This window comes from Phyllostomus discolor, chromosome 3 (assembly GCF_004126475.2).
Source record: "Phyllostomus discolor isolate MPI-MPIP mPhyDis1 chromosome 3, mPhyDis1.pri.v3, whole genome shotgun sequence".
Taxonomy (NCBI): domain Eukaryota; kingdom Metazoa; phylum Chordata; class Mammalia; order Chiroptera; family Phyllostomidae; genus Phyllostomus; species Phyllostomus discolor.
In genome coordinates this window covers 89,154,480-89,179,737 of record NC_040905.2, presented here as the reverse complement: position 1 = coordinate 89,179,737, position 25,258 = coordinate 89,154,480, and the positions used below count along the sequence as shown (strand labels likewise).

At 47.7% G+C, this 25,258-nt stretch overlaps 1 protein-coding gene across 1 annotated transcript in view; it reads right to left on the bottom strand.

Annotated features, from left to right (window-relative positions):
* LOC114499302 (myosin-16) overlaps positions 1 to 25,258 on the bottom strand; it is a 56,452-nt gene that overhangs the window by 20,087 nt on the left and 11,107 nt on the right. Inside the window, exons 10-28 of the mRNA XM_028515369.2 lie at positions 24,106 to 24,244; positions 23,510 to 23,778; positions 21,750 to 21,920; positions 19,869 to 20,051; positions 18,160 to 18,286; positions 17,299 to 17,357; positions 16,313 to 16,400; positions 15,815 to 15,932; positions 14,517 to 14,637; positions 11,669 to 11,805; positions 10,252 to 10,333; positions 8,011 to 8,184; positions 6,466 to 6,693; positions 5,331 to 5,435; positions 3,087 to 3,173; positions 2,711 to 2,856; positions 1,519 to 1,609; positions 794 to 850; positions 49 to 135 (exon numbers count right to left, since the gene is read on the bottom strand). Of these exons, the coding sequence (XP_028371170.1) occupies positions 49 to 135; positions 794 to 850; positions 1,519 to 1,609; positions 2,711 to 2,856; positions 3,087 to 3,173; positions 5,331 to 5,435; positions 6,466 to 6,693; positions 8,011 to 8,184; positions 10,252 to 10,333; positions 11,669 to 11,805; positions 14,517 to 14,637; positions 15,815 to 15,932; positions 16,313 to 16,400; positions 17,299 to 17,357; positions 18,160 to 18,286; positions 19,869 to 20,051; positions 21,750 to 21,920; positions 23,510 to 23,778; positions 24,106 to 24,244 (2,469 nt within the window). The remainder of the gene's footprint in view (positions 1 to 48; positions 136 to 793; positions 851 to 1,518; positions 1,610 to 2,710; positions 2,857 to 3,086; positions 3,174 to 5,330; positions 5,436 to 6,465; positions 6,694 to 8,010; positions 8,185 to 10,251; positions 10,334 to 11,668; positions 11,806 to 14,516; positions 14,638 to 15,814; positions 15,933 to 16,312; positions 16,401 to 17,298; positions 17,358 to 18,159; positions 18,287 to 19,868; positions 20,052 to 21,749; positions 21,921 to 23,509; positions 23,779 to 24,105; positions 24,245 to 25,258) is intronic.

The window sequence follows — 25,258 nt, the reverse complement described above, 5'->3', positions numbered from 1 at the left end:
CTGTAGGCAGGCAGGAATTGGGGTTCCTGGGGCCCCCAAGGATGGTACCTGAGCAGATGTGGCTCCCCCAGCCTCTTCTAGCCTGTCGCTGAGGTCTTCGAGGTCCCGGGACAGGTCGCTGCGTTGTTTCTCCACCTGGGGTGAGAGTGAATGACACGGGCTGAAGCCATCCATGAGCCGCTTTTCCTGCAGGTACCTGTGACGCCAGGGGCCTGCACTAGGGGGAGCTCTGCACTCTCTCTGCCACCTACACGCTCAGTGAACGAGGCTGTCGGTCCTTCTCCCCGCACTGGATGGACCTTCCTGCCCATCCCACCTCCCAGCCCAGTTTGGCTGAATCTGGAGTTTAGGTGTCTTACGATTTTTTCCCATCAGCTTTCTGACCTCATTACTGTAGGATCTGTGCCCTCAACCCTCCCTCTACTCTTTGATTTTCCTTTTACACCTTTGTATCTGTGCAGGTAGGTGGTATTTCATCCCCTCTTCCTAGAAAACCCCCTTGCCTCAGTCTGTTGAATTCAATCTTCGAGTCCTCAGGCTAATGTTGCCTCCTCCACCTGCCCCAGGCAGAACCAGCCTCCTCTCCTTGGTCTCACATCACATGTCCATGTGATCATAATCATTGATTATAATCAATGTCCATGTGTAGGACAGTGCCTGGCACACAGTAGGTGCTCAAGAAACAATGTAGCCTTTCAACTGGAAACCTGTCCTCTCTGTTTTGCTTATGGTTGGATTGTAGCTGACTTTAGGTCCTTTGACTCAAGAAAGGTAGAAGAAGCATATCTCTTACCTTGGCTCTCATTGCCCTTTCAGCTTCCAGTTCTTCCTCCAGTTCCTCAATTCGGGCCTACCAGGCAAATAAACAGAAGAAGAGCATTGAGGGGGGTCATCTTTCCCTGTGAAGGGAGACACTTAGCCACTTGACCTTTTATTTATTTATTTAAGATTTTATTTATTTTTAGAGAATGGAAGGGAGGGGAAAAGAGAGGGAGAGAAATATCAATGTGTGGTTACCTCTCACATGCCCCCTACTGAGGACCTGGCCCGCAACCCAGGCATGTGTCCTGACTGGGAATCGAACCAGTGACCCTTTGGTTCACAGGCTGGCACTCAATCCACTGAGCCACATGAGCCAGGGCCCACTTGGACTTTTAAAATGGGGGTAATGGAAGGGAGATAAACATATAATGGACACTGTCAAAAGCAGAGGGAACCAACGGCCCTGAAGCAGGAGGGAGGTATATGTGAGTCTCCTCAAGGAGCCAGCATGATGTGGGGAATGGTGGGTGATGAGGTCAGTGAAGGAGCAGGGGCTAGATTGTGGAGAGCCTTGTGACCATTGTTAAGGACTTTGAGTTTAACCCTGAGTGAGGTGAACATGGGTCATTTTCCGAGGACTCCCTGTGGCAGTTGTGCTCCTCAGGAGAGCATAGCAGGCGATCAGCTGATGAGAGCAAAGGGGACAGGGAAGCAAAGCTCAAACGGTGGGTTCGGTCTTCTCCGTCCTGTGCACACCTGGTGTTCCTTTAGTTTCCGCTGCAGTGTGGAATTCAGAGACTGCTCATCCTCATATTTAGAGTTGACAGAGTTGATTTCCATATCCCTCCTGCAAAAGAAAGTTTGATCTCCTGAGGAAAAAAAGCCTGGAGGATAGACTGGCAAGCTGGCCAGTGAACAAAGACGGGGCTGCCAGGGGAGGTCTTAAACTTGCTGAAAACTACTTGCCCCCTAACCCCTAGCATTTGGGGGTGACAGCACAGAAGGTCTTGTCCTATAGGGTCCCACAATCTATTCCATGAGCTTTTCATTCACTTATTATTTCACTCATGCATTTATTAATTTGATATATGTTTATGTCAGTGAACAAATTAGACAGAAATCATTGCTTTGGTGCAGTTTACATTCTAGAGGCTCCAGAACCACATTAATGCTTTGCCTTTTAGGGGAAATTTTCCTCCAAAACCTTTCCACAAGAGGCTTTTTTCTTCTGAGGTGTGAGTTCCATGTGTCAAGGAGCCACATATGAACACTTAAGAGGACAGACTAAGTGGGTACAGAGGGTGGGCAAGGTCACATGCACCTTCTGGGGGTGCCCAGAAGAAACGTGCTGAGATGCAGATTTTGTTGCATTTGTGCCTCATGGAGGTCTGTGGCCCTTTAAAACTGCCTTAGAAAAATATACTTCGAAGATGCATTGTCCAAATTCTACTCCTTTTTCCTTACCTGACTCCTTGTCTCCATCCTCTCAGCCTCTTACTTAGTTCAAGTTTATGGCTGGACTACTGCAGTAGCTTTCCCATTGTTTTCCTGCTTTTAGTTTTTCTCCATTCCATGCTATTCTTCCATGCTATTGCCAGAGCGATATTGGTAAAATATCCCCTTAACTTGTGATCTTTGAGAACCCAGCATATAGATTTCTACAAACTTTCTACCCTCTGGTGTGCATGCATTGCTTCATAATAGTCTCCTTTTCATCATCCAATGGGCCCTGTCTGAGGCTGGGTGCTCCCTGAAGACAGGGCAGCACCTATCCCTTTCTCCCTATGTCCTCCATGCTGGGCACACTGCCTGGCACATAGCAGGTGCTGGCGACAGGCACGGATACCTGTGAAGCCCTCAACACAGTGCCTGGTGCCTGGCACCATCCACAAAGTGCTAGATATTGCCACTGTTGTCACAGATGAAATGAATGACTACATGGGCATACTTTTTCACCACCTCCTCGAGATCTAGCTTGGACCGCTCCATCTCATTGAGATTGTCAATGGTCATCTTCAAGTCACTCTCAGCTTTCCGACGAGCCTTTTCCACCTCTGCCCGGATTTTCTTTTCCTGTTCCCAGTTATCCTCCAGCTGTGGAAATAAGAAAAGCAAGAGAAAGTAGAGCAGGGGGGAGTCTCAGGTCAGAACACAAGAAGGAATGAGCCTGGGCCTGGTTCCTTAGCTGTGGCATCAGAAAGGCCCACACTTCTGGCAGGGGAGGGCAGGGACGTGTCAGTCCAGTTCCCAAAATGTATGTGAGGACCCTGTGCTCCCCATATGGACCTGGCCCTTAAGCCGTTGGCCCAGCTGTGGGGCATTACCTCATGGATCTGGGTGTTGAGCTTGCTGTTGCTCTTGGTCAGGTGGTTCACCTTGTCCTCCTCAGCTTGTAGGTCATCGAGGGTTTTCTGGAAGTAAAGATACGGATGTGTGTCCCATGATGCAGGAGCAGCTGAGCAGACCTAGTTCTCTGCCATCACTTCTGAGCTGAGCTGAGGGGACTTCAGTGACTAGCCACTGAGCATGTGCTCCCGGGTGCTGGGTGAGGCCAGGGCAGACCCGAGCACCCGTCAGTAGCAGGTAGGCCCTCAGGTCAGTAGCAGGGCTCTGGTTCTCCACAGGCCATATGAAAATCTGGGTGGGGGGCCTGCTGGTTGTCGCAGTGACTGGGGACCACACTGGCCCTAGTGAGTAGTTCTAGGCACGCTGGACATTCTGCCTTGCTCTGGGCAATCCAGCACCACGAAGAATAATCCTGCAGCCCACATGCCTGATGTCCCACCTAGGCTTTCATGTAAATAAAACAACCATTTATCCTTTTCTGAACTGAACCCACCACCACTTATTACATATAACTCTAAAAACTTTTTCATTTAGTATGCACTATATTCTTACAGAACGATGTACCATGAAAACTGAAAAAAGATTTATGTGCTGTTACCAAATGTCCCCTGGAGTTATTCACCATTTGGTTAAACTGCATGAGTGACAGCAGCCACACTTTGCCATCTGGGTCACGAGCACCCCCTCCTGAGCTGGGCACAGATGGGCTCTGGCAGACAAGCCACTGCTCATATTTTCTTCTGCTTGATCTGCCTGAGCTTTCACACATGTTCAGCCCCATTATTTATCATAAATTATTTTCCTTTATTTCTCCTTTATATTAAAGGGTAGGCACTCTATTGATTTTTTTGAAGTTATGTATTATTTATATCATTATAATTTTTATTTCAGGATAGTAAGAGAGCCTTCCAAAATAGTTGATCTTATTATTTGTGGATTATCTACCTGCCAGTTTACCTACTTGCTAAAATTTATTTGTAATCCCCAAATCAATACTCATGGTGCTTTCACAGTCATTCACAGACATGAGCAGATTGGTGAAAAATTTGAGTCGCCTGCGGTTTTCAGCTGAGGCCAAATGACATGATGCGCTGCCTTCTTGTTCCAGCTCATGCTGCCAACACGTGTTCCTTTCAGTCTACCTAGTGTCACGTTTTTCACATGTTTGTGCTTTTTGGGGTGATTTCACTCTTTAAAATGGCACCCCAAAATAGTGCTGTCTAGTGTTTTTAAGCACGAGAGCTTTGATGTGCCTTACAGGGAAAACTGTGTATTAGATAAGCTTCATTCAGGCTTGAGATGGAGTACAGCTGACTGAGGGTTCAATGTTAAGAAGTCAACAACGGGCACTGAACAAAGCATCTTTAAACAAACACACATACACCAACCTAATGTATCGATTGTATTGTATGGGTATGTATTGATTGGTTGGCAAAGTGTTGTGATCAGAGGCTTGCAGGAACCAAGTGAACATCAGTATTTGCTAATTTGGTGTATGTGATGTGTTTATAGAATGTAACTCCCTTAAACAATGAGAACTGGGTGTATTTGTTATAGAAAGAGGCTCTGGCTTTGATGGAGGTGAGAATCACAGTCTAAGGGGAGGTATTTCCAGAGGCAGCTCAGAGGGCATGTTGTGGATTCAGCAAACATGGAGATGAGGGTCCACTGTCTGGTTCTGAGCTTCAACTCGCTCTTCGCCCCTGTGTTTCCGGAGCTAGGAGGCCCCCTGTGCCACAGTCAGCACTGGTGCTGGTCAGAGCTGGCTCTGCCTTTAGGAGCCTGAGCCCATAACAGTCAGGTGGGTCTCCCCGTGACCTCAAGACCTCATGCATGTTGTTGCAGCAATATGTCAGGGTTCACTGGTGCTTTAGAGCTCAAGGACACTTCCATATGCCCCAGTTCATCCTTGTGACTCTGGGGATCACACCTCCCAGTATGCCTGGGGCCATCCTGACTCCTGCCTGCTGGCCCCCTTCTACTCTCAAAACTGTCTTAGTTTCGGTGATAAATTATATGGTTGTGCCACTTACATAAAACCTGCAAGAAAAGCAACAACATGTGACCATGCCCACTGCACTGATGAGGGAACTGAGATTTAGGGAGTCTGTAAATTCCCTGAGGGCCCCTAGCTGAGGGGTGGCAAAGCTGGGATTTGAACCAGGGTCTCCAGTCTCTGAGCTCTGCCTGCTTTGCCAAGGGGAGGAGTGGGCAGTGCTTACCTGATGCAGCTCCTCCAGGGCCCGTTTTTCCTTCTGGAGCTTGGCAATGGAGTCTTCTCGGAGTGAGAGGTCCCCGGTCAAGGTGCGGACCTTGTGATCTAGGGCCTGGAAACCCGGGTGGGGGAGAGACAGGTCTTTAAGGATGGGAACACCCTCTGGTGGGGGGAGGCTCTTGTTCTGAGACGGGGTGCTTGGCTTGCTATACTCTAGAGTCACCTGGGAGCCTGAGAAATGCCAACACCCAGGGCACACCCCATCCAACCAAATCAGAATCTTGGGGTTGAGGAGGAGAGCAGAGAGAACTACCAGTTCAAGCTTTTGCTACTCAGAGCCTGGTCCTTGGATGTCAGCTGTGGCATTGACCAAGAGTGTGTTAGAAATGTGGATCCTGGGGCCCTGCCAGACCTGCCAACCCAGAACCTGCATCTTATCAGGATCCTGATGGTTTGAGTGTACGCATCAGAGCTGGAGAGGCATGGGTTTGGTCACGTCTACCTTCCTCTGTTCACAGACCCCACCCACCTACAAGAGTAGGAAGTGGGCCTTGGGGCCAAGGGCCAGCCAGATGGTATCAGGAGCCCCACTTGGGGGGGCGGGCAGCAACTGCTTGTCTGGGTAGAAATCCAGCAGCAGCAGGTGGCCCCATTATACTGATAGGGTTGCTTCTGGGAAGGTAGGAAGGGTGGACATGGTGCTGTAGGACATTCTGTGAGGGGCCAGGGAGGCCATGTGGGCAGCAGGCTAATGCAGATGCCTAGAGTCCCGGGCTTGAGGAGAACAAATCGGGGCTGAGTCTGGATGGCACCATGACAGGAAGAGTTCTCAGACCCCTTAGCTTCTCTCTCTAGCTTCTCTTTCTATAACAATGGACATGTTCTCAGTTTGCTTCATCCAACAAGGTAGCACTGGCCACGTGTAGCTGATGAGTACTCAAAATGCAGCTACGTTGACTAGCCACATTTTGAGGAACCACATTTTACATTATATTGAATTAAGTTAAAATAACCCCATGTGGCTGGTGGCTAGAGTCCCAGGAAGCACTGCTGTGCAGGCTCCAGTGTGGCCCCTGCAGGTTGAGTGGACTGGGGGTCCCCTGGCCCTGAGAGGAGCGTGGTTGCACCCAGGGCTTCCTCACCTGCCTCTCCTTCTCTGTCTTGGCCAGTGTGGTCTCAAGGCCCTCCATGTCGCGCTTCAGGTCACTCAGCTCCCCCTCCAGCTTGCGCTTGGTGGCACTCAGGGAGGCAGCTGTGCCTTCCTCTTCCTCCAGCCGCTCCCGCATGTCCGAGATCTGGCTCTCTAGGTCCATTTTGGTCTTCATCATCTGGGTCAGGCGTTCCTCAGCATCCATTAGGTTCTCTTGTTCCTGATGAAAGAAAGAGCCCCATTCAAAGTCAGGGGTCCAGGCACCCACAGGGGACCAAGATGGCGAACAATCCTTGGCCTGACAGGCCCCAAACAAATGTGTGCTGGGGCTGTGCTGGGCCAGCTCTGAGCTCCTCTGTGAGGTGTATAACAGAGAGTAGTGTGGGAGTGCAATCCCTAGACCAGCTACAGCCCCTGGGAACCAGTGAGGATGCAAATCTTCTGAGATCTGCCTGCATCTGAATCTGCATTTTAACAAGATCCCAGGTGATCAGATGAATCTTAAGGTTTTAGCAGAGGTGGAGCTGTCAAAAGTCACACAGGCAATATGTGGCAGAGGAGGGACAACCTGAGTGTTTACTAGGTTTTCCTAGTACAGATGGGGTCAGTGGTATAAAACAGCAACTGGCCACAGAGGCAGAAGACCAGACTAGCCATGTGACTTTTGGTTCACAGCATGACTTTACTGAAATTCACATCTTTGTCTGCAAAATAAAGGAAACAATCACTGTGAGGCATAAAGGGATGGGGCACATGAGGTGCTTCTGTAAATGGCAGGTTTTTTAATTATTGTGGTTTTACTCAGTCTCAGTCTTCCCAAACACAAGATAAGGGTCTTGGCTTGAGAAACCTCTCAGGGGTGTCAAGAGGATGTGAAGAAACAATGTTGAGGAGGAAGGACCCAAGATAGAACTGGACCCCTCCCAGTTGTGGGTTTTCTGCTGATGGGCTCGGACCTCGATGAAATCTCTAAATGTTGGTCAAACTGAGTTTTCTACCCTGCAGGATACACATGAAAATGGGGCACCTTAAGGGGTGGTTGTGAGGGCAAATCAGAGAAGGGCCCTTGGTGAACCGTTCATGGAAGTGACTGCAGGCACCATGTTGGGATGCAGGGGTGAAGGAGAGTTGAGTCAGGCACCTGTGGATACTGGGTCATTTGTTCTCCCTGCCGTTCTGTTACTTGACAGGCAAGGAAAAGGAGGGAAAGAGGGCAAGTTCCCACAGTCCCTCGGCAGAGCCATGCTCACTGTGGGGCCTCTTCCTACCACATGTTGTGGCCCCAGGTCTGGACAATCCCCATAGGCCCAGCGTGTCTGTGTGTGCCCAGTCGGCTGCTGTGGGCAAATAAGAATTTAATGGAGACTTTTTGGTAGTTGGGACAAGGGTGATATTACAATGAAGAAAAGAGAGGTGGGGAATTTCCTGTAGTCTGGAGGCCCGTAATTCTCAGAAGGCTCTTTCTCCCTCCAACCCTGGGGATCTGGGCAGTTGCCAAGACCCCCAGCTCCCATCCTTCCCCCAAGACCCCACATACGGCCTGAAGCTGGATGTTGAGGTCGTTCTTCTCCTGGCTGAGCGTGGCCATCTTCTCCTCCATCTCCTTGACCTTGTTTAGCAGCTCCTGTGTCTTAGACATGGCATTCCTCAGCTCCTCTTCTTTGGCCTTCATCTCTTCCTCTTGCCGGGCCACATTCAGGAGCGGCTTGACCTGGGTGGTGAGCAACACCATAGAGTGTTAGGGGGGTGGGCTTTGCTAGGGGACTGGGATGTGGGCTGTGGGTGCTCTGACAGACTGGTCTTATATCCCCAATGGGGTCTGGTTGCAGCTGTGTGGAGGAGCCCTTCACAGAGGTCAAAGCATCTCTGGCCTTCACAGAGAAGGCTCATCCTTGCTTAGGATCAGTCCCCAGGCTGTTCTTTGATACCAGGAGTTAGATTGATCACAAAGTTAGGTTGCCTTCAGCAACTAGCTGCACCCAGTGTTTATATCAGTTCTATAAGTTGTGTGTGTTGTGTAAGTTGTGTGTGTGTATGTTCTGTAAGCTGTGTGTGCTTGGAGCCCTGGCTACACTCACAACCTGCTTTCCCTCAGCTTTCTCCCTCGTTGAGCATACTCTCTCTCTCTCTGTCTCTGTCTCTGCCTCTGTCTCTCTGCCTCTATATCTATCTCTCTCTTCCTCTCCCTGTCCCCACCTCTGTTTCTCTATCTTTTTATGTCTCGTTTTCTCTCTTGTTCCTGTTCTTCAAAGTGGCAAAGTTCTAAAAGGGTTCTAGTAAGCATCACAACTTGAAACTACATAACACTTTTTATTCAGTGAAAGCCTACTAAAAAGTGTGTTTTTCTCCATGGACTCATCCTACCTGGCTTTGTTAAATAAGATTAGCATTTAGTCTTTATACTAACAGTAAAGGATTTTTATTGTATGTTATTACTCATTGGAATAGGACCTTGCCCTACATGTTTAATTAGAGAAGTTTTACTTTCTAGTAAAGAACAGGGCAGTCTCCAGGTTCTGTGTCCTTGTCATCTGTAGTCACTCATGTTCTGCATGAAGGGACCGTAAGTGCTGTTGGTCTGGGATCTCCCGAACAGTATTGAGTACAAAAAGGGGGTAGGTGAGAAGGATTCAAGCACTGCACCGAAACCCTTTGATTTCTATTGTTACATAATTACTTTGAAAACAGTTTTAACAATAATAATTTACAAACAATTTTGAAAAAAATTTGTTGAATGAAAAAGAACTTAAATCCATAATTTTATGGATAACTTTTTCTTAGGATGAGATTAAAGCAGGTTAAGGAAATGAAGTTTCCTTTTAAAATAAAAATTTCAAAATAAAAAAGTGAATTGATGTAAAGAATAAAGGTTAGTCATAGAACAGGTGCGGAAAGTGTCGGTGCTGACTGAGAAATACTCGCCTAGAGCCCTCTGCAGTCTCAGACCCTTGAGAGGACTGGCCTTTGTGTGGGCAAATTTGGGGATGCAGAACCCACTACTGTCCAGTTGTTAGAAAATTCTTTATCTATGGGAGGGGAAAGAAGCTTCTGTGTGAGCTGTGGGGGCCCAGAGCTACCAGGGATGACCTGGAGCCTGTCCTAATCCCCCACATGGTTGCCCCCTGAGACAACCATTCTCCTGTCTCCTGAATGTGGCATCCCTACATCCAGCCTCCTGTCGTGCCCCTTGGTGTTTCCCTCTCAATGTGGGCCTCTGCGGGATGCCATGACCCGGTGTGATTCAACCTGCACGCAGTAGGATGGTTCATGGCCTCCTGCATTTGTGGAGGGCGGCCTGGCTGCTTGGGGCACCTGCAGTCCCATCACCTGGCTGACTCACACTGCCCTCACTGCTATCTTGGAAGAGTCTGGGAAATGAGACGTCAGATCTCATGATTTCCTGAGGTCACTCCAGCTCTGAACCCAAGGACTTCACTAACTTCACTAAAGGAGTTGAAGATGCCTCCATCCCCAGGGGTGAGGCACTGATAGCCAAGCCTACTTTTTGCGGGAGCAGGGGACCCTGTCCATTCTAAGTGTATTTTATTTTGAGGAATGAAATGAAAGGTGGAAGACACACTATGATTTTTCTGAGGGAGTAATTAGCACATCTGGAAGGAAGCTAGACTCCTCTGTCTCCAAGGCAGTCTAATTTTTAGACCGCCCTTGCAGCAACCTGTGGCTTTCCACCCGCAATAGGGACCTCTGTCTGCCTAGGACTGAGGCTCCCAACCCACAGACAGCAGCAGTCCTGGCTGGCCAGGCTCTTAGCTCTCACCTTGTTGTAGAGCTTCCACCAGCCCCAGAAACGCAGCTCCAGGAACTTGCGTGTGTTGCGCTGGATGACTTTCAGGCCAATTCTGCAGAAGGGAATTTGGGGTTGAGTGGGTTAAAGTGCAGGCATCAGGACGGTTCCTCCCAGACAGCACAAGGCTGAGACAGACTGCTCAGTCTCCTGCATTTCCCCTCCTTCTGCCCCCTCACTAGAAATCACCCATTCATCCCCCCTAAATCCCACATATCATTAGTCTTTGGAATCAACTCTTTCTTGTCTCTTGCAGTTCCCTTTGTTTGTCATTGACTGATGACTTCCTGTGCACCAGGCCCTGGGCAGGCTTGTGCCACCACCCACCACCCAGCCCCTAACTGATGACCCTGTCTTCAGCTGGGGTCACAGAGGGCCTGCTGCTGGATATCAGGACTTCACTACAGTTATTATTTATCTATTATTATTATTATTATTATTATATTCTATGACTACAAGAGTCAGCCACAGGTCTAGCAGGGAACCCTGAACTACTTTCTAGTTGCTATTTTAGGGAGATGGCTGAAAAACAGGATTCTGAGGGCAGGGGTTTGGAATGAGGATTTCTGGGTTCTAATCCTGACTGCATAAACCTGCCCCAGTTCCTTAACTCCTCTGACCTCAGTTTTTACATCTGTAAAACAGGGGTACTGGCCCTTCCCCATCCCTTTACAGCATCATCATTATATGGATCAAGTAAGAGGACAGCTGTGAAAGTGGCTTATATACTGTAGAGAGAAAGGTTTATATTCGAAGGTCCCTGTTATGAGCTCAATTGTGTCTCTTCCCAAAGGATATGCTGAAGTCCTAACCCCAGTGCCTGTGAATAAATATGACCTTATTTGGAAGTAGGGTCTTCACAGATGGAAAATTGCTGATTTTAAGATGAAGGAATAGAGTGGGGCCCTAACCCAAGATGACTGGTATCCTTACAAAAAGAAAGAAGATGATTTGAAGACACACAAATGGATAAGAAGACCTTATGAAGACGGAGGCAGAGATTGGAGTGATGCAGCCACAAGCCAAGGAATGCCTGGGGCTACCATGGTTGGAAGAGGCAAAAATAGTTCCTCCTCTAGATCCTTTGGAGGGAGCATGGCCCACCAAAACCTTGATTTCAGACTGTTCACCTCCACAACTATGCAAATATAAGCTACTGTTGTTTTAAGGCATCCAGTTTGTGGCGCATCCTTATAGCAGCCCTAGGAGACTAGTACAGCCCCCAAACAGGGTTTTTTGGGCCAGCAGAGACTTCGGCTCCTTCTCCCCACCTCACTGCACTATGTCACTAATGAAGCTGACCACTCTGCATGTGGTGGGTTCCCTGGTCATTCTGTGTGAATGTGTGCGGCCTCAGTGGTCATGTCCCATTGGTGTTCGTGTTCGCTACCTTCGTTCCAGCATCTTCTTGAACTCAACTCTCATGAGGAAACCCCGGAGCCGACACTGTAACATTGTCATGATTTTGGCTAGACGTTCATCCCGCATGTCCTCAAGCTTGGCCAGGATGCCTGCTCGGAAGAATACCTGTAGGAAAGGCATGCTTATCTGAAAATAGCCCAGCTGTCATCAATAGCAGCCACTTGGTGGGGGGGAACAATAAAATCAAAGCACCAGAGGTTCAGAAGGGTTTTTCTGAAAAGGGCTAAGAGACACAGTCTGGTGTTGGTGTTTGAGGCCCCTCAGAATCAGCGGGCCCCAGCATGGTACAGTCAAGGTTGGAAATTTGTTCTAGAGAAAAGGCTACATAGGACCATGATGTATAAGGATGTGTCTAGTAGCATTGAAGGGATGACTGTGATGTAGCCACCTGAGGCAGTACGATTTGGCAGTGACAGTGAGTGGATGTCACATACCAACCAACAAGGATAAGTCTGAGAAACATGATTAAATGATAAAAGCATGTCACACAAGAATATATCAAGTATGATACCTTCATGGAGCTCAAACCAGGCAAAATTTGGGGCCATATTGAGTATGTGATCAAATTATTTTTTAAAAGGCAAAGGGATAGTTAACATTCAGAACAAGGGTTACTCCTGGGGTTGGGGAGGAAGGAGGTGAAAGAGATCAAAGATTAAGTTTTGGATTTTTAAGTGGGCTCAGGGGTGGGGCCACTTTATTAGTGTGTTTCATAATGTAACATCTTTTTTTAAAAAATATTTTATTTATTTATTTTTAGAGAGAGAATAAAGGAGAAAGAGAGGGAGAGAAACATCAATGTGTGGTTGCCTCTCACACACCCCCTACTGAGGACTTGGCCTGCAACCCAGGCATGTGCCCTGACTGGGAATCAAACCAGTGACACTTTGGTTCACAGGGCACTATTTAATCCACTGAGCCACACCTGCCAGGGCTTGTAATGTAACATCTTTTTATAGGCTTCTAATAGCACATGATAGAAACTTCTAGAAGGATAGAAGGAGCCAGGAGGCCTGCATTTGGCCTCAGCCTTCTTTGGATGTCCATGTAACCTTGGTTAAGTCACTGTCCTTTTGTGGGGGCAGGGGGCTCGGGCTCTCCTCTTGTGCTATGGGAGTGTAGGACCCTAAGTCCCAGATTGGAGAGTCTGTGATTCTATATGTGGGAGAAGGGAATAGAGCCCCCAACTAGCCCCTTTACAGGGATACTATGGGCACTGACAGGAAAAGAATAGAAAAGAATAGCTCCTTCAACTCCCCAGCCTCCCAAAAAACCCAGGGAGCTAACCATCATGGGGTAAAATATTTGATATTTCAAAATTAATTGGCATTAAGGTTTGGTCTTTGAAGGGCAGTGGAGGTGAGCCTGTGGCTGGGGGAGGGATGTGGGGCACAGGTGGGTCAACACTGGGGATAAGGATGTGGCTTGCAGGCAGAAGCACCCTGTTCTCTGTTCTGCCTCAGCCACCAGAGCCTGCCTGGTCCTCAGGGAACAAAGCTGTCCGCCCCAGCCCGGGCCTTTACCTGGACCTGAGATGCCCAGTGCAACCCTTGAACAATAGCACGATGCAGTCTGTTTGTCCAGGTGGTAGCTGTGTCAGACTGGGTGATACTGGTGAAGTCAGCCCTATTTTTGCAGGTCACATGACCCACAGTCATAGAGTCTGAGGCCTGTTCTGTCCCATCTGGTTCTACGAAATTGGTCATGTCACCTCCATTCCACACTCAAGTTTTCTTATGTTTCCCATCTGTCAAAGGTAGGGTGGGGGAAGGAGCCTGTCTTTGAGGTTCTCTCCAGCTCAAGTACTTAATGATTCTGTGACAAAACTTGGAGTGTTCCTGAAGTCAATTTAGCTACACCTAACACATATCAAGTGTGAAGCTAACAGTACTAGCAGATTCTAGAGCAGTGTCAAAATTCTGCTAGCACCTGCTGCTACAAAGCAAGCTCCAGGGAGCTAGGAACACATGTTCAGTTCATTGGTTTAACTCTAGAGTTGAGAATCATGCCTGGGACAGAGGGGGCACTCACTGAGCATTTGCTGAGTGACCAGATGTGTTGGATGCACGCACATGTTGGAGCTTTCACATGCATCGAGCCACCCTAGGCCCATGGAGAAGCTGCACTCATCTGTACCACCCAGGAGACCTGGAGAGGCAAATGACCTGCTCCAGGCTACACAGAGGCACTCTTGACTGTAAAGCCAGTGCTCCTCCCATGTTGGGATGCACTCTGGTTGTAGCTATAGATGGACACCTTGCATTGTCAGCCTGGCCAGCCCTAACTTTTTTGACAGTATTCTGTGGGGCCAGGGAGTGGGACAGACAAAAGACAGCCCAGGCCTCTTGAGTCAAGATCAGGTGGCTGCTCCATCTGAGTCAACCCTGACTTACTGGCCACTCAGGGCTGAGGCCCTTGGTGTGAGTGGGCTAGGATTATGGTGCTTAACCTGAAGACTCCAACCATACATATACTGCCATGCCCTAGTCAAACCCAGGGCCTTGATTCTGACTGACTACTTTTATTTTTAGAAATATGGGACACATACATTCCTATGAAATATCCACCATTTGTTGAGCAGTGTTCTGTCTGAGTTGGATTCTCATGTATGTTACTGTTAATCATCCCCGAGTCCCACACGCTTGACCTTATGAATCCTGATTTTTTGGAGGAGGAAACTGGGGGTCTCGTTAGCTGAGAGGCTTGTCCAAGACAGGCAACTGGCCAGTGGTGAATCTGGAGTTCACACCCTGGGGCTTACCTTCTTAAAACGAGGCTGAGTGTTGTAGGGAGGGAGCACAACAGGAAGACCCTACCTTGGTATGTCCGATTTTGTATTCATTTACATCCAGGTCGATGGATGCTAGCAGCAGTTCTGAGGCCTTCTTGTTGTCTACGAACCCCTGAGGAATCACGTTGGGGTTCAGCACTTGGTACCTGTCAGGAGAGGAATGGATGACAACTGTCATGCAGTCATCGTCATGTCCAAGCTGGCAGCATGAAAGAATGTCCATGCAGTTTTCCCTTGACCTATCCCTTCAAGTCAGGGGACAGGCTTCTTTTACAGAGGCCCCAGGAGGCAGAGGGATGAGTCTGACAGGGGACTTTAGGGACTGAATGTCATTGCAGGTGGGGGTTAGGGGACAAGTGTTCATAAGAATGCAGACACCAAACTCTTTCTGTTCTCCCAGGCATAGGAGAACCATTTTTTCCCCCGATATGCCAGCAATCCCCTTTGTGATCTTGGACAAATGCTTTCCCAGTTAGGGACTTCAGGTGACTTGGACAAGATGACCTCACGTGATCCTTCCTACTCCATCAGTCTGTGGTCACATGGTCTAGAGAGGGGCTAGAAGTAAAATACTCCCAAAAGATGGGACTTGCTTTGGGTTCTCCCAGAAATAAACCCTGAGACCAGGATTCAAGTGTATGTAGTTAGTTGGGAGGTGGTAGATTTGGGAAGTAGGGTGGGAAGCAAGTAAAAGGCATGTTATCAAGCCAGTTATCACAACAGGCAACTGGGTCTTAATCCTGCTGGGGACTCGAGGAGCAGCGGTGAGCTGGAACCTCCTCCTGCTGGCTCGCAAGAAGGAATAGCGTGCATCTCTTTCCAACATCACATTCAGTGAGTGAAGACACATTGGTAGCTTGAAATCAGCCATGGTGGGAGTATTTAAGCCATAAAACAGGCCTTCCTTTTTTTTTTTTAAATAACCTGGAGAGCCTGTGGTTAAACCTTTATTAGCATGCTGCTATCTGATCTGACAGCCAGTATAGGACACCCTTCAGCATCAGCCCACCAGAAGGGTGAGGGAGCTGAAATATTTGTATGCCAATTGTCCTTAGTCATTGGTTGAGAGCTGCATCTAGGGAGGCATTAATTCCTGATACTTTCAGCCTGCCAAGTATCCAAGCTGCCAGAGAAAGCCCTCAGGCAAAGAAACACAGGTGTTGGCAGTTAAAAGTTGGGCCAAGGTAGTGAAGTACTGAGGTAGTGACAGTGAGGCTAAAAACATCATCATACCCATAGTGTCTGTGACAATGGGATATTTATCCATTGTCAGTCCTTGGAAATTGAAAAGTGTATTCAAGGTTTCAGGAAGACATTACTCACCTCTGTTTGAACTCGGGGTATTGCAGCCTGTTTGGAAAGCCCTTCCTGCAAATACGGATACCTTCCAGGACTCCATTGCAAGCCAGCTGGTGCATGATTAGGTGGGCATCCACCACACCTGCCAAGAGGGAGGGCACAGGATGGGGAGTCACTACCCTGTGGTGGGACAGGCTACTTCTCACTACTCATGGAGGCTGAACTGAGTATCCATGATGCCAACCCCAGTCTTCTCTCATCACTGACCAGGTATCTCTGGTCCCTCACAATTCAGTAAAGACCCAAAGGCTCTCCTGCATGTGACTTCTGTGTGGGTGGGCACCATTCTGCTGTACAAAGCAACTAGAACACAATTTTTGGATGATCCATTGTTGAGGACTCTTTCATACCCTGTTTAGCCCCAATCATCCCTGGTTATTGAAAATGGACTTAATTTGGAGCAAACACCAAATTCACAGATCCTGAGAACTGCCAGCAGGGAGACATGTCCTCATGATGTACCTGATTGCTTGAACTCATTGGGGACGATACAGCGGACAAAATGGGGGGCAGTGCTGTGGAGGGTGGTCATCAGCTTGTTCAACTGCTCCTGAGGTTGGAGGAAAAAGAAAAGTAGTGAGCAAAGCATGGTGTTGGTGTTGCAGGATATCCATGCCCAGGAGAGGTATTTAGTTAGAGTTTAATTAATTAAATTAAAATTAAAATTCAGTTCTTTCAATCACAGCAGCCACTTTTGAAGTACTCACTAACTATGTATTGCTCGTGACTACCATACTGGACAGCATATTGAATAGTGGTTGCCATCTTGGAAGGAAGAGAACATTTCTGTCATTGTGGAAAGTTCTGTTGGATGGCAGTACTCTTTGAGGTCCACTGACTTGCTTAACGTGACATGATTTACAAGAAGCATTCTTTCTGATTCAGTGTTGGATCATTGTAGAATCTTGGTAGTGGAGGGAGCCATAGTGCTTGTGTGTGGACAAACCCCTGTCTGTTGTTAACCTCCCTACTAAAGTCCCTCCTGTTCCACTTGGATACCTCCAGTGAGGCAACCCACTCTGCCTTAGGACAGCTGATCCTTGGGAAATACCAAAATTTTTCTTTGTGTAACATCTCCCCATGGCCTGCATTTCTGCATGTTGGAACATTTCCAGTAAAGCCCAAGGTTTGTGAAAGATGTGCTGACTAACTCTAGGGCACTAGAGCTAGCCATTGATATCTCTCCATTTGTCATGTTGGGCAAGTCTCATCACTCTCTGGGTCTCAGTCTGAAATGACACAGTTGGACTGGACCATGCTCTATGGTCATATGGTTCTGTGACCCCTTCAGAAAGAAACAGACTCCTCGAATGCAAGAGGCAACCATAGTCATAGAAGTGAAACCATCCTGTCCTTGGTTGTAAGGGGGCAGCTAGACCACCATACCATTGAAAAGAGGGGATAGGTGCACTGAATGGAAGGTGGCCTCTGAAGCAGCCCCTACTCACCCTGTAGAAATTGGAGACTGTCATGAAGGAGGACCCTCTCTTCTGCTTCTTGCCTCCAGCTGAGGAAGAGAGACAAACATGTTTCCCTTCTGCACACAGCATGGGTGGAGGGCTGTCTCAAGGACATGCATTCTCTGGTTTTAAAAGAGTTTTTTGTTTGTTTGTTTGTTTTTGTTTTTTTTTGTTAGGGCGAGTTAAGGCAGGGCCCTCCCACCAGGAAAATAAGACGTGCCAGGGAGTGGGCCAGTAGGCCCATTGTGGCATGATCACCAAAAGGAGTGCTGTGCTCCCTGGAGAGGGTGTAGCCCTTCGTGATTTTAGTCTGGCACAAGGGCATGAACTTCTATCTCTTAGGGAGGAGGAAGAGCCCACAGCTTATCTGGAGAATTGCATGTTGGTGGTGAAAACATCCCTGAGCCAAAGGAGATTTACAGTGCTTGCCCCACTGAGTGGCAACTCCAACAGGCAGCTCTCACCCAGGGTGTTTCCCTATGAGCCACACATCCTGGCCTGTGTGGGAGGCAAGGCTGGACTTGGCATTTGTCTCAGACATAGGAAAGCAGGGAACAGAAAATAAGCACAGAGAGCTTATTTTGGGCATCAACTTTTCCCCAGCAGTATTGTTATGCCTAGAGGTGATATGGGCTTAGTGATCAATTCAGTTGTTGCATTTGCCTCCCTCTGTGGCAATATCCTCTATGGTCTACCTCAAGCAACATGTCATCCATCCATCCATCCATCCATCCACCCATCCATCTATCCATCCAATGAAAGTTGAATAAAACATTTTGTTTCTTTCCATATTGGCCACTGAAGGGCATCAGCACAGGGAGACTGGATGCAACAAGGGTTCAGTCATACCTGGAGCCTCCTCTTCTTTGAAGAGAAGGGCCAGGATTGACAGTGTTGATTTCTGGAACAAGCCCACCACTGTTTCATTCAAGGGGTCTTTGTTCTTCTCCAGCCAGCCCGTGATGTTATAACCCACCTGGAAAGGGACAAATACTATTGAGTACATTCCTTCCCACAGCTCTATCTGCTCTCAGTTCCTGAGATCAATCTCCCATCCCCTGGTGCTTCCATTCTTGTCCTGATGACTTGCCTGGAGTCCTGGGATGTCCCAGGTAGGGGCCACATCATCTGATTTCTTAGTCATTTGCAATTTACTTTTTAGGGTACCCCACCTCTGGGCTTTTCCCACAAACCAGGACTCCCAGCTACTCTCTGTTGGTCTATGGCTTTCTCTTGCATGTCATGTTTTGTTGGACACTCTGAGCCTCCCTGACCCTTGGATCTTCTACTCAGGTGAGCTGATCTTGCTGTCAGTGACTGGACTTGACCAATGGACAACTCCCTGCAAGGGCATTTGGTTTCTCCTTGCTGAGAAGCACATATACCCCAGGCCATTGCCTCGTGGAATTTGTTGGGGGGAGGTGCTCCATTCTCCACAACTGGGGCCTCCATGTGTCCAGGTAATTGGACACCCACAAATTTCTGTTTCCCATTTGCCCTGTGGTGCCAGCTGGAGAGGCAAAGATGAAGCAGCCTTTCAGATCCTTCCATTGAGTACCGAGGATTGAGGGAGCAGATGGGAAGCTGAATCCTTTGGGCTTCTCATCTCCTCTATAGCACATATATGCTTGTCATTTCTGGGCTTTATTTTAGAGCCTTATTGGAAGTGCAGATCCCCCATTTTACTTTTAACAGTCTATTGCTATAAATATTCCGTTGCTTCTCATAGTGTGGGAGATGAAGTGGAGAGCTGCAATTTGGTCCCAAGCCTGCTATTTGCTGTAGGTGTCAGTACTATTCATTTTGCAAGTAACTGGCATTGCTATGGTTGATGAGATGATAAAATCTTGGTCCTGATGCCTAATTGGACAGCAGCTTTCCTGATGGCTCTGTGCTAAGGCTGCTGTTTCCTTGTATTTAAACCCAAGGAGGGTCAATAAACTCTAGTAGTAACAGCAACACTGGCATTTATGGCAATACTGAACTCCCAAGGAAGTCAAACATGTTTTTATAAGCTGGATGGACGAATGTTGTCTCCCCAATCAGTTATTCAAATAGAACCTGAGCCACACTTAATAGAACCTGTATGCACTTAATTTCCCCCTTCCCTGAGGACTGAGTTTGTCATGAGTGAAAAGCAACTTCATAGATGTCACCTTTTTGGTTTGGTGGTCACAAGCTGCCAGAGAGAGGGGTTAATCATTTGGAGGCTGGTTAATGGGCTTAGGGAGTTTTTTTTTAAGTGTTCTCATCCTGACCAAGATTGAAGTTCAGCTGTCAAACCATGGGCTATAGACAATGGTGTGACCCTGGCTGTTCTGAGGGCACAAGCTATTGGTCACTCCCTGGCAGGCATCCTTGGCTGGATAGCTTTTGAATTCTCAGATAAAGAAATGATGAGGGAGCATGAGCTGAAGTTCATTTCAATGAGCTGATCACCTTGTGCTATTGTGGCTGTACTAGTTGGAGGCTGGAAGCTTCCAGAAGGGTGTGTCAGGGTGAACCCCTAATAGCAGGAGGGAACAGCAGCCAGCAGGTGGCCACAGGGTAATACTCACAGTGCCCGCATAGTGGACGAGCTCAAAGTGGGCCTCAGGCACCTTGCCCTTTCCTCCTCCCTTGGGTTTGAGGAAGTTGCTGGACTTGCCCAGGTGGTTGTCATACAGGGCTGCCTTGAATGTGGCATCAGTGGCCTTGGGGAAGACACACTGTTCCTCCAAGATGGAAAAGATGCCCATGGGCTAGAAGAGAAGAAGAGCGGGTGGCATTAGAGGAGGCCACAGGATCCCAAAGAAGGCACTTTGATGTTGCCAAGGGTTGGTGGGATGGGTGCGCACACACCCACATGGCCAGGAAGCAGAACTCTGGGAATGGTGTCTGGTGCTCCATGTCTGGTCTTCAAATGCCATGGCCATTTAGACTTGAAAGAGACTAGAATTCCTGAAGTCCAGAAGAAGGGAAGACTGAAGTCTGAAGCGGGCAAATAGCTCCCCAAGTGTTAACGCCTCCCAAACAGTGGTGCCAGGCAGGTTTGGCCCTCAGGAAAAGGGTGAGATCAATAACTCCTGACCTCTCTGTGTTTGATTTATCTGCTTATATCTACTCCTCCTCCTTAATGACATTCCTGGTTACTGTGGGCCCTCATGTTCGGGGTCTCCACTCACACAAAAAAGTGGAGCTCATAAATGCTATTAGTGCCTTAATATTCCCTCTTCCATGAAGGGTCTGGATTTTTAAAGAAGACTTCTGGAAGAGGGTACTGCTTAACCCCAAATTTCGAGCATGAGAATGTTCCAGGCTCTGTGACAGCTGGACAGGGATATATTTGTAGGTGTTGGTGGGTGGGTGAATCATGCACACAGCCTGATTTTGAGGACAGTTTTCTGGGGGAGTTAAAACTGAGCCCACATCGGAGACCCCTGGCTATCTTGACAATAGATTTTCAATGAGAGGCCAAAGAAGGAGCCTATGACAGCAATTTCAACCTTTTCTATCTCATGGCACACATAAACTAATTGCTAAAATTCTGTGGCACACCAAAAATACAGTTTTTTTCCAATCTGAAAGAAAAATAAATATAATTTTGATTCATTCACACTGGATGGCTATTGTTATGTTGGCTGTTGTCATTTTCACTTGACAATCTAAGGAAAAAGACATCAGTGCCCCTGACTAAATAGTCAGATACTGCATGTTTTAAAAATTCTTGTGGCATACTGGTTGAAAATTGCTGGCTGAGGAGACAAGATATGTTCTTTCTTTTTAAATTTTTTTATATCTTAACTTTTCACTTTGATACAATTTCAGGCTTCCAAAAATCATGTGAAGCATTCCTGTATACCCTTCTTCCAACTTCTCCAAATGTTAATATATTTTACTCTGTACAATAACAAAACCCAGGTGTAATACAATGAATATACTTTATTCAAATTTGGTCATCTGTCCCATAAATATCCTTTTTCTATTACTTTTCTGCATTTAGTCAAACCATGTCTATTCTTGAACTAGGCCATTTGCTAAAACACCAAAGTCCTTATGGTGTGATTACAGGGGAGACTATCAGATCTCCTGGGTTAGAGCCTGACTCCACCACTCACAGGCTGTGTGACCTTGGACAAGTGACATCCCTCCTCTGTTCCTCAATGTTTCCATCTCTGAAATGGTTATACTAATTTATTCCCCACATATGGTAGCTTGTGATGATTCAATGAATTAAGGTATTCAACAGCCCAACTAACCGTGGTCACTACAGTCACTATTGTACCCATTTTGCAGAGAAGAAGCTAGAGGTCAGATAAACCAAGGTCATCAGCAGTGTTGCTGAATGCCCCGAATTCAGGTGCCGCCTCCCTGCAGACCCGAGTGAAATTCCCTCCTGACGTGAACACTGGTCAGGGTCCCAGCCTCTCTCCAAGCCCCTCCTTTAGGAAGCAGGTTACCTTTTCCAGGAGGTCGATGCAGGCCTGTAGGTCAAGGCCAAAGTCTATGAAGACCCATTCGATGCCCTCCCTCTTGTACTCCTCCTGCTCCAGCACGAACATGTGGTGGTTGAAGAACTGCTGCAGCTTCTCGTTGGTGAAGTTGATGCACAGTTGCTCGAAGCTGTTGAACTGCAGCAGGAGGACAGAAAGAGGGGTCTCAGCCCAGGCACTGACAGAGCCTCTCCCAGGACCAAACGATAAGCCACAGCAGAGCTAAAATCACTGATGGCCAACCCATGTCAGACGCTGTCCCAAATGACTTAACACCGACCACCTCACCAGTGGCCCCCTCAGCCTGTGAGAAGCCCTTCTCCATTACCCTCCCTGCAAAGACAGAGCAGCTGGAGCACATGCCCCAGCCACACAGTACTGCTTCCGGGACTGAGACCTTGGCAGCCAGACTCTGGCCCTGTGTGGTTAACAAAAATCTTCATGGAAAGAACTATTTTCTTGCCAGATATGGAAATTATCTTAGATGTTTTATGGATCTGACCCCTGTTGTGCCTTTGGACTGTTCTCTGTGTAGTTTTTCTCATTTCTCATCTGTAGAATGAAGGGGCTTGAGGGATTTATATGACCCCCTTTTTTAAGTCAGAGACTACTTTCTCTGAACGAAACCCCATGCTGAAGCCTCATGTGAAAAATAGGTCGAGGTGCCACAGAAATCACAGAGCAATACTCATGGAGCACGTGCACACATCTGACCCTGGGCTAAGCTGCGTCTGCTCAAAAACCTTATAAGGCAAAAATGGTTAGTGTTTTCATTTATATGTGGGGGACAGAGGCCCACACAGCTTGGAAATGGCTGAGCTGGGATTTGATCCCTGTCTGTTTGTTGCACAAACTCTGCTATTGGTACAAGGCATCCTCCTCCTTCCCTAGTTCCCCTCCTGCTGACTATCACTGGCTGCCTAGGACTCCATGGAGCACAGTTTGGAAACTCTAAGGCTCCTTCTACCTATAGAATTAAACTATTGTATTATAGAGAGCAGCCAAATTAGTCTTTTATAACCTGAAAGAAACTGGGCTGAGCTGTTTAAACAAATCCATCTGTGGCTAGTAGAAATCTTAGAATAAGAGGACAGCAGAGCTGAAATGCACTTTAGAGATCATCTCCTCCAGCCTGTTCATTTTAGAGTTGAGAAGACTGAGGCTCAGACAGGGGTGGACAACTAGTTGGTGGCCAGACTGAGTCTGGAACCAGTCTATTGACTCTTAGTCATGCTGCTTCCAATTGTCAAGGTAAAATCTTCCTGACCCATAACACTAGTCTTGTGATTAGAGCAGAATCTCATTTCTGAGGGCAAGAAGTGGGAGGCCACCAGTATGTGCTGGTAAGTCAGCTCTCTCTTTCTCTTTCAAAAAAGAAAAGCCTGATATGTAGTGTTGGCCACTTTCCATGGTATAAATACTCACACCAGGGCCATGTATCAATGTGTTATCAGCTGGCTCATGAAATTCTAGAAAATTTAACAATCAGCTCTTGTGAGCCAGTACAGGTCAGGTCCAGCACACAATCACTCTATCCAGTATCATTCTTTATGACTAGGGAAATGAAGGTGACTCTTTCTGGAGGCTAAAAGTCAGACACCCAGGAGCAAACTAAAATTGGCCTATCCCAGGTCCAAGGTAAGAAACAAGAGGACTGTGGTGAAAAGTAATTTGTAAAGGGAGGATGGCCAGCCCAAAGCAGAAATGAAAGGGAAGGTCAGGCACACCTCAAAGATCTCGAAGCCGGCAATGTCTAGCACCCCGATGAAGAACTGCCTCTGCATCTTGGTGTCCAAGGTCTTGTTGATCCTGACCACCAGCCACTTGAACATCTTGTCGTAGACAGCCTTGCCCAGCGCCCCAATGGAGTTGTGGCATTGTTCCATGTTCTGGCCCTTTTGCACAAACTCATTGCCTACTTTGACCCGAGGCCTGGTGATGCCCTTCTGGAGTTCCCCGGAATTGAGACCCATGAGATGGGCGACTTTGTCAGCCACTGAGCAGGGATGGAAAGAAAAGCAGGTGAGTGAAACAAAATGGTGTCCTGAGAAACTTAGCATGGTCTCCCAGGTGATGTGAGGGTGGAGGGAAGATCCCATGTAACCAATGAGACAACAGAGGTCTGAGATGGTTTCCACACTCCCTTAAGGTCAAGTGGCAAAGTAGAGTATAGAAACCAAAATCATGTCTCCCTGAGAATATCATTGTCTGGACATTCAAGGGACATTCTTGGTTTACAGCATGTCTCTGAAATGTGCACAAAGCCCTGGAGAGCCCTGCCACTGATTGCCTCCTTCCTGATCGGCCCCAGCCCAACACCTACCCTCAGTGGTGTCCACTTCAGCTTGCTCCTCTCGGGGCTTCTGCTTGAATTTCATGTTGCCAAAGTGCATGATGCCCCCAGTCAGCTTATAAACGCCCATCTTCTCCTCAGCACTGAAGCCCAACACGTCAAAGGCAACCTGCAAGGCCACAGGGAGGAGAAAGCCAAGAACTTTCAGGCTTCACATTCCCGAGTGGAGGCCACAACATCACCACTGCACCATGGTGTGGACTTTGGAGATCAGACACACCCTGATTAGGGAGGTCTGTTTTTCTCCAAGGGGCCCAGACCAGATGCTCTGAAATACAGTCACTGTATTTGTTTAACCTCTCTGGCCTTTGTTTTGTCTTTGGCAAAATGGCAATAGTAGATGGTCATAAGAATACATCAGAATGATGAATAAATGTTTAGTCCAGTGCTTGACCCATAATAAAAAGTGAGGAGTAGTATCATTATTATCATCTTTATTATTGTTAAGGGTTCATGCTAGGTATTGGAAGAAGAGAAGGCAAAGATGCATCAAGGATCAATTGTGTTGTCAAACAAGAGAGATTACACAAATACTCCTAAGAGAAGTCACAGGTGCTTAGTGCCATAAAAGCAGAAGAAAGGGAGGGTGTAATAGGAATGCCTGGCTGGACTGGAAAGGGGAAACAAATGTATGGAGTAGCCCTGGCAGGTGTGGCTCAGTTTGTTGGAGCATTGTCCCATAAACTGAAAGATTGTGGGTTCGAGTCTTGGTCAGGGCACATGCGTAGGATGCAGGTTTAGTTCCCTGTCAGGGTGCATACTAGAGGCAACTGATCCATGTTTCTCTCATTACGATGTTTCTCTCTCTCTCTCCCTGCCCTCTTCCTCCCTCCCTCCATCCCTCCCTCCCTCCCTTTCTGTTTCCCTTTCCCTCTCTCTAAAATCAATAAGTATGCCTTGGGGGAGGATTAAAAAAATCCAGGACATACATGGCCTCCTTAAGTGCCTACAGAATTTTAGTTCATGGTGGAATCTTTGGGGTTGTCTATGCAATTCTAGTTCAATACTGCAAAGAGAAACTCTGCTTGCCATGACAGGCTTGGGAGAAACGCTAACCGCAACCCCAGAAAAATCCCGGGAAGAATCTGGGCTGCTGCTTGACAACCCTTAGGGGTTCTCCCCC